This window comes from Callorhinus ursinus, unplaced genomic scaffold, assembly GCF_003265705.2.
Source record: "Callorhinus ursinus isolate GAN/ISIS: 27379988/994484 unplaced genomic scaffold, GSC_fseal_2.0 scaffold12, whole genome shotgun sequence".
NCBI lineage: Eukaryota > Metazoa > Chordata > Mammalia > Carnivora > Otariidae > Callorhinus > Callorhinus ursinus.
The window spans coordinates 39552734-39567307 of record NW_027397074.1 but is presented as its reverse complement, the minus strand read 5'-3'; the positions used below and the strand labels follow the sequence as shown (position 1 = coordinate 39567307).

The following is a 14574-nucleotide window of genomic DNA, read 5'->3' as shown; positions in this document are numbered from 1 at the left end:
CTAGGAACATCTTCATTAAAGGTTATGTACGTCTGGTTCTTGGTTTCCACTAAAACCGTACATCCCTCTGATCATTTTCTTTGTTTCACTGTTAAATTGTGAAAAAGGTTCACCTTAATTGGGAAGAAGTACACTGTGTTTCAAACATGGACTTCATTGAACTGTGTACACCCAGTAATTTTTATTGAGAAGGTAGGAGGGGGAAGTATTTTCTTCTGCAGCTTTACAGTTCTTGGATTCATGTCTTTGGGGGGCTTACTCATTGTTCATGTCTGATCACCCATTTTTACATGTCGCCAGGCACCGTAGTTGGGTTTTAGTTGCCATCTGTGGCTGAAGTTTAATTAACTGTCTTCCTCCTGTAATTTCCATTCTTTTTCTTTCTCCTCTTTTTCATTCTGCAGATTGCAGGAATTGACGCTGTATAATCCAGAGCGCACCATTACAGTCAAAGGCAACGTTGAAACATGTGCCAAAGCTGAGGAAGAGATAATGAAGAAAATCAGGGAGTCTTATGAAAATGATATTGCTTCTATGAATGTTAGTTTTAATATGGAGGACATGCCTTTATTTTGATGAACAGTTAAAAGATGTTGTCAATTACATAAATATTGATGTCTTTAATGGTGCCGGCATTAGATGGAGTCTCTAGTTGATTTTTAGCACTGTAGTGAGTGTGCCCTGGGATAGTTGGGAAGAAGGCTTTGACATTAGGCTTTGTTCTCTGTGATTTTAGCAAATTATTTAGTCTTTGAGACTTGGCTTCCTTATCTGTTACATAAGGCTAATACCTACCTAAAAAGGTTTCTATCTTCCACACAATGTTAATTTGAAGAAGATTAGTATAGTAGGAACATGGGCTTAAGAGGTAGGTATGTGAACTGAGTTTGAATCCCAGCTCAATCACTTATTAGCTACAGTTCTGTTCTCTTGGTTGGTCCCCAAGCATTGGTTTCCTCATCTGTAAAATGGGGCTACTGTGGTTATACTGATTCCATGATTAGGACTGGGATTACAGTAGATAGTGTGCATATAAAATCAACTGTAAAGAATTCAAATTTAAAACTTAATTGGTCAGTCATAAACCTTGGAGACGAATTAAAAATGATAATAATTTGTCTAGCACAATGAAGGCAATTGAAGTGAACGGCTGACATTCCTTAATGGATGGAATGATACAGAAAATATAACATTTCAAAAGTCCATTTTGAATTTTCAAGTAAATGATTGAAAAACACACTCCTCAGTGGGGCCCTACACCTAAAAGAAGGGAAATAGAGAAATGATAGTACCTTTTGAGAGAAGAGCCTAGAAGAATGCTGATTGTTTTAGCCCACATGACTGGCTTCCTGGCCTACCTTCTCATCATCACTGCTCATCTGATGTTTCAGTGTCCCTTGAGAGCAAATCCAATTCCATATACCTTTTAAAGAGCTTCTCAAGTATGCTCACATCTCAGCTCTGTCATCTCCACCTCACTTCCTGAATCTTTATAAAATTCAACCAAAACAAAATCCCCTTTCTGGCTCCTGGATCTACTCCAAAGATAGGTTTAGTTGCCATAGTTACATGGGCTGGGACCTGATTTCCAAAGATCTTGACTTTGTTTTAGGCCTTTAGACCCATGGCTGCCAAATTTTATCCAAGTACTAAAGATCTCTTAATAGCTTGTTCTGTATATCTGGTTTGCTTTTCAGTGCACAAATCTTGTTTGCTTACTTCTTCATCTAGTGCATGTTTTTCAGCTTGTATTTACTGTGTGCCCATAGCATACAGAGTACATATTTGTTTAAGCACTGTGAGCTGATCATTAAAGAAAGGAAGAGGGTGTGTTTCCTGCTTTAAGAAAGGTAGTGTAGCTTTGCATTAAAGAGGGGGCAAACGAGCACATGGATTTTAAAATATCAAGAAATATGAACAAATACTCAAGTAGAATTACATGGAACATCTGCTTTGTTCTAAAATTTGAGTCATAAAATGATTTTTTTCTTGACAAGAGGTCACAATCTGAATATTGTCACTTATAAATACTCACTTGATTTTTTAATTGTAAAATGAGAGACCTTTTTACTGTTGCAGCTTCAAGCACATTTAATTCCTGGATTAAATCTGAATGCCTTGGGTCTGTTCCCACCCACTTCAGGGATGCCACCTCCCACCTCAGGGCCCCCTTCAGCTATGACTCCTCCTTACCCACAGTTTGAGGTAAGATAATGTACCTTGGCTTTCTGTGTGGTTGAGTGGGATGCAGTCAGAGGGCCACAGTCAGACTTTGTTGCCCTCAAGCCATGTGACATTAAATGCTCATTGGGACAAATTCTCATGTAAAACCTGGTTCCCATATGATCTATCAGTTGGGAGCCAGCACATGCTTTCCAGTTCCTGTCAGTGGAACCTTTTTTCCTACCCCTTTGTAGAGTGGACATGTGAATTACCTTTTGAAGTTTTGGGGTGGTAGGGTTGTCAACATTGGTTTTTAAATGCCAAAAGAAATGGTTGAGACTTGGTGGCGGGGGGGGGAGAAGTTATTTCTAAAAATTGAAGGAAAGGACTTTTTGTTTTAATTTAATTTAATTTTATTTTATTATGTTATGTTAGTCACCATACAATACATCATACTTTTTGATGTAGTGATCCACGATTCATTGTTTGCATATAACACCCAGTGCTCCACGCAGTATGTGCCCTCCTTAATACCCATCACCAGGCTCACCCCCCCCAACTCCCCTCCCCTCTAACACCCTCTCTTTGTTTCTCAGAGTCCATCGTCTCTCATGGTTTGTCTCCCCCTCCGATTCCCCCCCTTCATTTTTCCCTTCCTTTGCCTAATGTCCTTCATGAGGAAAGAACTTTTAAAAGGCTTCCTTCAAAAAAAAAAATTAAAAAATAAAAAGCTTCCTTCATCTTTTAACTTCACTTGGAAGTTAACTGCTTTGAAAGGTCAATAAAGGGGCGCCTGGGTGGCTCAGTCGGTGAAGCGTCTGCCTTTGGCCCAGGTCCTGATCTCAGGGTCCTGGAATCAAGCCCCGTGTTGGGCTCCCTGCACAGCAGGTAGCCTGCCTCCCCACCACCCCCCAATATGCTCTCTTAGTGCATACTCTTTTTCTCAAATAAATAAAAATTTTTTTTAAAGGTTAATACATGTTTTCCATTTTGAGTGTGCTTTTTAATTTATTTTTTAAATATTTATTTATCAGAGAGAAAGAGAAAGCACAAGTAGGGGGAGCAGCAGAGGGAGAGGGAGAAGCAGTCTCTCCGCCGATCCCGGGACCCTGGGATCATGACCTGAGCTGAAAGCAGACGCTTAACTGACTGAGCCACCCAGGCGTCCCTTGAGTGTGCTTTTTAAACAGTGAACTCAAGATAGTTTTGCTCACAGGTCTATTACGTATGTGTGTGCGCAACCATTAAACAGCTTTTATTTGTTTGTAAAGAGGTAGACTGTTAAGAAAGAAACCTTATTTTTATATTTGCTTTTTAAGAAGAGCATTTTCTCTGAGGTTTCAAAAATGGGAGACCAGTGATAGTATAAAAATAATTGCAGCATAGCAGATACTTTACATAGTAATTTTTTGGGAAAGTAGTTCACAATTCTCTTGCATAGTCAATGATAACTGGAGGTAGACAGTCATGTGAAATAAATTTAGCATCATTCTAGGATCTTCCATCATGGATTTGTTTTTACTTCTCTCCCTTCCTGTTTGACTCTTCTATACTAGATGGTTTGAGTAGTGCCTCCTATACCAATTTAGGAAAATGTCCAGCTGGAATTCGTTGGGCATTCCATTATAACACTGCCTAGACTATGTGTAGAGTAAAATGCTTCTGGAATTGTATAGAGAACACAGATTGCTAAGATTGTTCATATTTTATCCCTTTATGAAGGAGAATTTCCTTGGCCTGTCCTTAACCACCAGACTGTGTTAGATGTTCTTCACTTTTGGCCTCTTGCAGTGTTTCTGCCTTCATGATCAGCAACATTTGCATCTTCCCCTGCAACTCACCTGCCACTCCGAACATGTTTGGTGCCAGAATCCATATAACAAAGCCCATTAAACTATGGATAGGGATCAAAATTTCAACTCCACGTCAGTGTGAATAGATACATCATGCATTATCTGAAGCTTTCCAACACAGCTAAAGGTGCTGTGAAGTATCTGACTTGTGTGTACCTTGATGCTGAAAGGGGCTGGGGTAAGGATCCCTGGGGTGAGAGCCCAACACAGGGCTTGATTCCAGGACCCTGAGATCAGGACCTGGGCCAAGGCAGACGCTTCACCGACTGAGCCACCCAGGTGCCCCTTTATTGACCTTTCAAAGCAGTTAACTTCCAAGTGAAGTTAAAGATGAAGGAAGCCTTTTATTTTTTAATTTTTTATTTTTTTGAAGGAAGCCTTTTAAAAGTCCTTTCCTCATGGAGGACATTAGGAGAAGGAAGGGAAAAATGAAGGGGGGAAATTGGAGGGGGAGACAAACCATGAGAGACCAGCCCAGCTCTGCCTGCGCTTTATATCGCCATAGGTCACTCTCCTTTTCCCTCTGCGTTTGTTTTCTCACCTGCGCATTGAAGAAACTAAAATAGATGAATTATCTCTAAGGACTCTTCTCTCGAGTTAGGCATTTCTAGTTTTTACATAATTCAATAATATAAAAAGTTTAAGAGGAGGGTAATAGTAAGCCTAAAACAGGAATTTGAGAGAATATGGACTTAACATCTAATAATGGCTGCTATTTTCTTTATTATAAATAGATGCATTTGTCCTATTACTGAGTTTAGGGCACATGTATCCCTGACACTTCTGTGTAAAACAGCACTGATTAAAAGTGACAAGGAGCTGATTATTTAAAGTAACTCTGTGCTGAAGAAGTTCTTATGTAAACTGCATCTCTGCTAGCTGCCCTAAACTAGCTTTCTCTTTGGACATGCCCCCTTATCTGTCTGTCCCTCACTTTCCCAATTTGTAAACTGAAGTGTTATTTAAATTCTTTTCTCTCTACTGGTTACATATCATGATCAGTAAAGCTTCTCACATTACAACTGGTAGCATTACAGAACATTCTGTCCTTTACACTTATGTGGCTGCTTCAGTGCAGAAATTCCTAAAGTGAATTGTTAGGTAGCTATTTTTAAGATACATAAATAAGAGGAATATTATCTAGATTTATTCAGTTTTGTAATTTAGTGATACAGTTCTGTGTAATGGATTGTGTTCTAAGAAAAATTAGGATTCTTTTAAGAGAAGGGAGAGTATGTTAAAAACATTATTTCCAAAGGATTTTTTATGATTTTAAATATCTGAGTGACTGAAGCAAGTAGAGATTTTGTTTCATTTTAAGAATGGGGTAAGAGGGTCAGTGATCTTTAATAAAAGCGAATCAAAAGTAAATGTAAGGAAGATCCCACTGGAATAGGTGGTCTTTGCTTTTCCTGAGACTTTAGAACTAAATCAGCTAGGTATAGAAGCAGCCAATGAGATCAGAAGATGGAGAAGCTGCCGGTAGTAATGGCAGAAACCCCTGAGGGCTGGTGGTTTCAGGGGAAGGAAGGGAAAGTCTCTTCCTAAACGGATAAAATGTGGACAATCTTAACAATCCCAAGTTCTTTGCAGAATTCAAGTGGGCATTTTATTCTACATATACGTAGGCAGTGGTATAATAGAATCCCCACCTTCACACATGGACATTTCTCTAAATTGGTGTAGGAGGTAGCATTCAAAACAGTGCTAAGAAAGAAGACAAATCTATCATCTATCTAGGTGGAATGGTTGATAAATTATGGGTATATTGCATGTGTTTGCTGTAGATGAGTGTGTTCTTGTGATTTTTCTGTAGATTTAAACCTGCTAACTTTATCTCTGCATATTAGTCTTAGACCTCAAAGAATGTGTCAGCAATTATCCGGAGAACTACTCCTGTAATCTACCCTTTTCTCCAGAATGGAATAAATCTTTGTTTTTGTGGATTTCAAAAAATATGTGCTCGCAATTGCCTTTCCTCTTAGAAATACATAGGTATATAATCCTGTCTTGGAAATTTGGTATATATGTTTACAAAAGTTGTAATTAAAGGTAATTATTAATGGGAGCTTTGTACTATTTTTAACTTAGTCTCCTCAAGGAATTCACCTTGATGTTAACCACAGTATCATCATCACTCTTAAGAAACTTGGCACAAGAGCGCCTGGGTGGCTCAGTCAGTTAAGTGTCTGCTTTTAGCTCAAGTCATGATCCTGGGGTCCTGGGATGGAGTCCTGCATAGGGCTCCCTGCTCAGCGGGGAGCCTGCTTCTCCCTCTCCCGCTGCCTGCCACTCCCCCTGCTTGTGTGTGTGCTTGCTCGCACGCTCTGTCAAATAAATAAAATCCAAAAAAAAGAAAGAAACTTGGCACAGTACTATTATTTGATATGCAGTCTGTACTTAAATTTCATAGTTATCCCAATAATGTTCTATTACATAGTGTTTTCAGTAAAGAATCCAATTAGGGATTATACATTGCAGTTGTCATGTCTCTCTAGTCCCCTCTTTTTTTTTTTTTTTTAGCAGGAGTGCATCCTATGTGGTGTCACCTACTGCCTATCCCCCCCCCCACTTGTTTTTTTATTTAGGGCGTTGAAAAATCCAGGCTAGTGGTTAGAATGCCGCCTAATTTGGGTTTGAGTAACTGTTTGTACATGATTAGGCTCAGGGTTGTACCTTTTTTGGGGGGGGCAGGAATACCTTCTCTGTGTCCCAGGAGAAGCAGATGATGTCATGTGTTTCATTGTTGGCCATGTTGTTTGATCATAAAATTAAGGTAGTGTCTGTCTGATTTCTGCACTGTAAAGGTATCTTTCCTATCTATGATTAAGATGTAATCAGTAGTACTTTGAGAATATGTGTCTTGCTCCCCAACATTCTTTCCCCCAGTGGGTTTAATATCCATTGCTGACATTTGCCTAATCTTATATTACTATTTTTATGTCCGTTATCTTTTACATGTATTAGTTGGCAATGTTCTGTAAAGAATAGCTTTCTCTACTTTCTGCTTTACGAGGAAAAATGTTTTTTTGTTCTTTACATTAGAATTACCCTGGACCTTTTTTGTTAGAGTCCATCCCCAAGGGTAGGAATTGGGAGTGAGACTCAGGTATTACTACTTTGAAAAGCTCTCTGGCTGACTCCAGTGTGGAGGTAGCCAAGGTTAACAACAGCTGCTCTGTTTAACTGGTTAAGGACCTGTGCCTCTCCTTGGACTTACATGAATCAAAATCTCAGTGGGAGCAGATGGAAGCTCAGAAATTTGTGATTTTGTAAAGGTCATCAGGAGTTTTTCATTACCCATTCATTGCCAAACTGCTGTTCTGCAAGTAATGTTTACTGTTCTATGGAAGGTGGACTTAAATGTTGGAAAAAATATTAAGGGCAATGCACAGTAGACAATATTTGGGATAAGCATAAATACATACCACTTAGGTATGTCACTCTTTCTACCTTGTATGGTGCTTTATTTTAAAGTGTGGGCAAGGGGCGCCTGGGTGACTCAGTCAAACGTCCAACTCTTGATTTGGGCTCAGATCATCACCTCAGGGGCATGAGATCAAGCCCCACATCCGGCTCCATGCTGGGCGTGGAGCCTGCTTAAGTTTCTCTTCTTAGGCCTCCCTGCCTCACCCCACTTGCACTTTCTCTCTCTTAAAAAAAAAAAAAAAAAAAAAAAACCGTGGTCAAAAACTTTTGCCCCCTTTTCTCTGGATCACCTGTTCTTACAACCCACAAATATCAGGCCAAAACCATCTATGAGATGCTGCCATATGTCTGCTTTTATGCCTCTAAATATATTTTGGCATGCTATGTGTATCAGGATTAGCTTTGGCTCTGTGTTACAGGAAAATAAATTGGTTTAAATGAATTTTCCTTCTTCATCAGAAGAGGTGAAGGGTAGACAATCCAAGGCTGGTAGTGGTTGTGCTGCATCATCTAGGACAGGTGCTCCTATTGGCTTAGTTAGCATGCTGCCTCCCAGATCAGAATGACTGCTCAAGCTCCAGCCATTGAGTCTGATTCTAGCCAGCAAGAATGAAGGATAAAAAATCAAGAGCCACCTCATATAAGGACACTGACAATAGCTTTTTACACTTCCACGCATTGGTCATGTTTGCCAGAACATAACATCGGTTACAGCTACCTGCAAGAGAAGCTGGGAAACCGTGTCTGTAACTGAAGAGATGAATAATTCTTTCCCACTGGATTTAGTAATATTACCTGCAAAAGGAATCTTGCAGAGCCTGGGAGGGTGCAGGTGAACTTTTAAGTTCTCTCAAAAACAAAACCAAACAAAAACCATGCAAAAAAAAAAAAAAAACCCCCAAAACCCCAGAATAGTCTAAATTGATTCTGGAGGAGAAAATTCGATCTTTCAGATTCCACTCCTACAGATCATTTTCACATCGAAACAAAGGGAAAACACCATTTTCAGAGAATGTACTGTGTTTCTGGATCCTAGGTAGAGTGAACTATACTTCCAAATAGCTGTGAGGTAACTTCCTGATTTACTGTTTTAAGGGAACAATTCTTTGACAAGTTTTGTTTTAGTATAGAACTTCTTGGTGGGGAAGTACTTAATTTGGAATAGCTTTGTCTTCACTGTATATTATTAGACTCGGTTCTTTGTCTAAACTCAGATCACTAATACTATTAAGTCTTACCTAATGGTCACCACTTTTTGAAACACAAACTTGTTTTTAAAGGCAATAATTAAATTTACCAAAGCTTTATCAATTTTTTTTCTTACCATTTCTTTTTACATCCCTTTTTTTCCCTTTGGCTTCACTTTTCTTCTTGCTGAGGAACCTAGTATTGTAGGTCTTTGAGGGTCTGTGATGACATTTATTTAAAAACTGGGTTGGAGGGATAAAGGTTGGCAGGTGTCTGCGCTTAGCACGTGAGGTTGCTCTTCCACCGCAGCCTGGCATCCACAGCTGCTGATGAGAAGCTTGCTGGTCCTTAGAAGCTCTCACAGGGAAGTCGGTTACTTATTAAGGTTGACTCTTTAATCCTTGATGCCCTGTAGGTTAGCAGTGGATCTCTTTTACTTTAAGTGTATATTGCCTGGTAAGTAGGTTTTGATGACTCAATGTTTCAAAGACTCTGACTCTCTTTTTATGTATTGCTTCCTCTTTTTTTTAGAGTTGTTTCATTTTTCTACTCCTGTTTTCTCACTGCTGCTTTGTAATACGAAAGGCGAATTGATGGACCTCGACTTTGGATAAATCCCTTGCTTCCGTTCTATTCCAGAACTTTGCTCACCCTCCCCCCTCCCCACCTCCCCCCCCCCCCAACAATGTATTCTAACTGGAACCTGCCAGGTGGATTTTTTTCTAATAGAGCCAGAGTCGGTTCTTCCAACAGACAAAAAGTCTCTAGTTCCTGCCTAGCAGCTGGCTCAGGCAGTACTTAATTGGCAAACTTTGAGTTTAGAAATGACAAGAAATGCTCCTTTCAAAAACGCTCAGACAGTAGGGAAGAGGCAATTGGCAGCCCCTGAACACAGCAAGAGCTGAAGCTGGCATAGCACAGAACAGCATCCATAGCTGAATGTTATTTCCTGACGTTCGGGTTGGCAGAAGTTAGCTCCAGTGCTGTTGTCTTCATAATTTTGATAGCGTCTTTGGAATCTTCCCAGAAGTCTCCAGAACAATAGTGTGATCTTACAATTGCAAACTTACTGTTTATCGAAGAGGCAAGATGGATGAACATTTTCTTAGGTTTTTAGATAGTTCAAGGTACTCTTTAAGAAAAAATATTTTATGAGTTGGAAGGGATTTTTGAATCCGTTCTCTTAGCCTTACTTAGGATTTATTGTAGGTACAGCTCTTTTGTCAGTAAAAAAAAAAAAAATTCAAAGTAAATAACTTACTGTATTAGCCACTTAGTAGCTCTAGGAGGCCTTGGTTTTACTTAGCTATGGGGAGAAACTTTCTGTGCCCCCCCCCCTTTTTTTTTTTAAGTTTTCAATATTCTGTTCAGGTCATGGAGTTGAGTAAACTTAATTTCAGTTCCAGACTCAAATCCATTAAAACAAAATAAACAAACCAAAACAACCCCCCCCCCAGGAGTATCTGTTATACAAACCAAAGGGAAACACTGGCATCCTTCCAGGTTCCTGAAGGCTGGTCTTGATGGCTGGCAGGCAGGTCTCCATGCCTTTGTGATGTCTTCGATTCTGTTCCCCACAAAGTAAATACACTTAACCTTACTGTTTGCTCATTCTTGTATCTCCTCATGATAGATGATTAGGAATTACTCATTGGCAGACTTCACCAGTTATGCAAACTTTCAGTTGAGCAGCTTTGTTCTTATGTTATTTCAAGCTATAATGTAGAGTCTGCCAAGAAGTCCAAAGGAAGTTTTGCCGATAGGCATCTGGCAGAAATCCATTGGGAAGCAGCTTGGGTCATGTGACCATCCTTCACCTCTGAAGATTTAGGACGAAGGGTTCAGGATAATGCAGCTGAACATTAACCTAAATGCAAAGAATGTGTAACAAGAAAGGGGAATGCTAAAGAGTTTTTTCAAGCTTGATCTCAGAGACTTAAAGTCACAGGTGCAAGGGGCTTATCATAACCCATTGTTCTGGCTTCTTAGTTCTGTAAATAAGAATCATCTCCATATCCAAATCCTGGAAACATGGCTTACTATGCAGAACTCTACACAACAGTAATTTGTACCACAGAGCCAGTTTTTTTTTTTTTAAGATTTTATTTATTTGAGGGGCGCCTGGGTGGCTCACTCAGTTGGTTAAGCGACTGCCTTCGGCTCAGGTCATGATCCTGGAGTCCCGGGATCGAGTCCCACATCGGGCTCCCTGCTCAGCGGGGAGTCTGCTTCTCCCTCTCACCCTCCCCCCTCTCATGTACTTGTTCTCTCTCTCATTCTTGCTCTCTCAAATAAATCTTTAAAAAAAAGATTTATTTGAGAGAGAGAGACACAGCGAAAGAGGGAACACAGGGGGAGTGCAAGAGGGAGAAGCAGGCTTCCCGAGGTGCAGGGAGCCTAATGTGGGGCTCGATCCCAGGACCCTGGGATCATGACCTGAACCGAAGGCAGATGCTTAACTGAACCACCCAGGCGACCCCCACAGAGCCAGTTTAATGATTGTCAAATAGGATAATTATGTGAGATGCCTTATATTCCCAGAGAAAAAGTTCCTTTAAAAGGGGGTGGGGGGACGGGTTAGCCCAGTAATGGGTATTAAGGAGGGCATGTACTGAATGGAGAGCACTGGGTGTTATACGCAAACAATGAATCATGGAACACTACATCAAAAAGTAATGATGTATGGTGACTAACATAACATAATAAAAAAAAGTTACGGTCGGGGAGGTGCTCGGTGGATATGGAATTGGCATGAAGGGAGTTGGGTGATGTTCAGAAATGTCTTCATCATGGGGTGCCTGGGTGGCTCAGTCGTTAAGCGTCTGCCTTTGGCTCGGGTCATGGTCCCAGGATCCTGGGATCGAGCCCCGTGTCGGGCTCCTGCTCTGCAGGAAGCCTGCTTCTCCCTCTCCCACTCCCCCTGCTTGTGTTCCCTCTCTCGCTGTGTCTCTGTCAAATGGGTAGATAAAATCTTAAAAAAGAAAAGGTTTCATCAAGCCTCAGACTTCTGATGAGTCAACTTTTTATTAAGGTGCTATTGCCAGGAGTGCACATCACTGCCCATCAGTGTGGGGCATCACCTCTTGGTACGTTTAGTTTGCTTCTTTCTGACACTGCTTTTGCTATTTGACAAACTTTGTTGTTCCTGTTTTCATCGCAGCACAGAACATTTTTCTGTATGCGGATTCTTTATGTCTTAACTTTAAAATTTGGTCCCTTCGGCCCTTCTCTACTGACCACCCCTCCTTTTCCAAAGCCTCACACAACTTTACAGTTTGTTCTTAGTCTTCATATTGGACGTGTTCACTCCTACTTGATTCCCACTCCCAAAAAGCAACGAAAAAAAGCGCTGATGGCCTTTCATCACTATGTCAGAAAGATTATTTGGCTTTTGTTCAGCTTTTGTGGCGGTAGCATAGGTTTGAGCTTTTCTCCTAGCAGAGTTGTCTTCAGTATCTTCTGGACTAGGACACATGCCCACTCTGTGCTTGCGAGGCTCTGCAGCTTTCGCTCCAAGGATGCCTGTTAACATCAATCCTCTGAAGACAGAAAGAAGTTGTGCTCTCTGGGCTCAGTCCTGGGAAAAGTGTTTTTTACTAAGCAAATGGATAGTTTTTCTCTTCCAGGCATACTCAGTTATGCAGCTGATTTTCTTTTTTAAAATTAGCTGCTAGGAAGCTTAGTTCCAAATGTATACAAGAACAGCATTCCTGGCTTCATCTTTTATATTCAGGTCCCTATGGTCTTATTTCTTCGCCTCCTTTGTTTTACTTCTAGATTATGTGTATTTTCTGAGCAGCTTAAAATCTTTCTGGAACAAGGCCCAGAAAACAAATAATTACACAGTCATGGCAAAATACAATGGGGCAGATCTGGGCGAGTTACAGATTGGGTTTAGTCTGATCATTAAAAAGGTCTTTATCGCTGTCAGGCCAAAAAAAAGGGATATTATTCAGAAGAACATGGTATAGATGTTCTCAGTGAGATAAAATACTTAGATCCTATCTTTACTTAAAAAAAAAGTTAGGATTAATGTTATCAGTTTTGCCATAAGGACCAGAATGACAAATTAATATTAACATTAAGCACCATTTATGGTCAATGTCCTCATTAATTCAGTTATTAAAATAAGAAAGGCCTTAAAGTGTCCCCTGGAATAAATGGTACTTAGTCATTATAGAACACACTGACAGGCTGTGAAGTATGGTGCTTTGCACACAGAGGCACTATTCTTGGGACTGGGAAATACTAAAAGAATGAACTAATGTTACTCGTTCAGTGTTCTTCACTGGTGAATAGCAACAGAAGTGATTTGGCCAAGCTGTGCAGGACAGGCCCCTATCACAGATCTCCACAGTTCAGAGTTTAGTGGGAAGGCAAACCCTCTTCTGGTATATTTGCTCTAAGAGTGCTTATATGGAGATCAGGCAGGCTCCATGTAGCTGACTGCTGTATTAAGACCTGCAGTGTGTTACGACGTCCTGGGAAACACCAGGGATACTAAGTTGTAAAGAAAGTAGTACAACTATTTATACATATGCTGAAGAAACAGAATCCAATGATTTTCCTCAGTAATATTTCCTGGAGTTGGATTTGGGGTTAACTCTTAACAGGAAATAGGAGGTACGTGTGGGTTACAGGTCAAGGAAGAGACTTAGAAAGAGGAGCACAGTTCAGATGATTTGCATTTGTAGAAAACACGGCCTGGGGTCTCGAGTCTGATGTTGCTTTCTGTTTCGTAAGTGTGAAAGGCGTGGTTCAAAATAAGATGATTTCCCCCTTTCTTGAATATATATGTTGACCATAAAATAAATGTGTTAGTATGAAAATTTGGAAATAACCTGTCAATTTTAAATGCTAATGCTCCAATCCAGCGTTTCTATTACATAAAAATCTTAGAAGTATTTGTATAGGGGCACAGGATTTATGTTTAGAGATTTGATTGCAGTGTTAGAGAAATTAGTGAAAAAATGGAAACCAAATTTTCTGCAGATCTTGAATAGTACCTTCAGATACAACAAAATAACTGTCAGGTAAAGATGAAGGGATTGTGAATTTTTTCTTAAACTTTTCTGTGATGTGGTTATTTTATTCTCACAGTGGAAACAAACATTGAGACTCTTAAGTTATAAAGTATGTTAAATACTCATAGAGGGGCACCTGGGTGGCTCAGTCGTTAAGCGTCTGCCTTCGGCTCAGGTCATGATCCCAGGGTCCTGGGATCGAGCCCCGCATTGGGCTCCCTGCTCAGCAGGAAGCCTGCTTCTCCCTCTCCCTCTCCCCCTGCTTGTGTTCCCTCTCTCGCTGTGTCTCTCTGTCAAATAAATAAAATCTTAAAAAAAAAAAAAAAGTGTGTGCTGATGAGACAACAAACCTGTTGCTGTCGGATCCTTGTTCTGTTGGAGCATCTTTTTTTTTTTTTTTTTTTGGTGTGTGATTCAATTAAACTATTAAAGTTTTTGTAAATTTTTTTGAGGTATAATTGACATACAACATTGGTGTCAGGGGTACATAATGATTTGATATTTGTATATATTGCAAAATGATCACAGTAAGTCAACATCCATTAGCATGGTGGTTTTTTCCTTGTTGATAAGAACTTAAGATCTCTCTTAGTGACCTTCCAATATGCTGTATAATATTAACTGTAGTCATCAAGCTGTACATTACATTCCCATGACTTATTATATAGCTGGAAGTTTGTGCCTTTTGACCCCCTTTACATCATTCTTAACCTTTAGTTATCCCTTTTCTTCAAAATAAAGAATTTTTTTTAAAGTGGGCAGCTCCATGCCCAATGTGGAATTTGAACTCACAACCCTGAGATCAAGACCCGAGATTGAGTTGGATGCTCTACTGACTGTGAGCCACCCAGGTGCCCCCCAAATAAACAATTTTTAATGGACTATCTCTGATGCCATTTTTTGCACATTGATAATCA

General features: G+C 40.1%; 1 protein-coding gene across 4 annotated transcripts in view; it reads left to right on the top strand.

Moving 5' to 3' along the window:
• The window catches only part of IGF2BP3 (insulin like growth factor 2 mRNA binding protein 3), a 152762-nt gene that overhangs the window by 124313 nt on the left and 13875 nt on the right, over positions 1-14574 (top strand). For all 4 annotated transcript variants that reach the window (XM_073898969.1, XM_025873014.2, XM_025873013.2 and 1 more), the window contains exons 9-10: positions 405-540; positions 2080-2205. In XM_073898969.1, coding sequence (XP_073755070.1) covers positions 405-540; positions 2080-2205 — 262 coding nt within the window. The remainder of the gene's footprint in view (positions 1-404; positions 541-2079; positions 2206-14574) is intronic.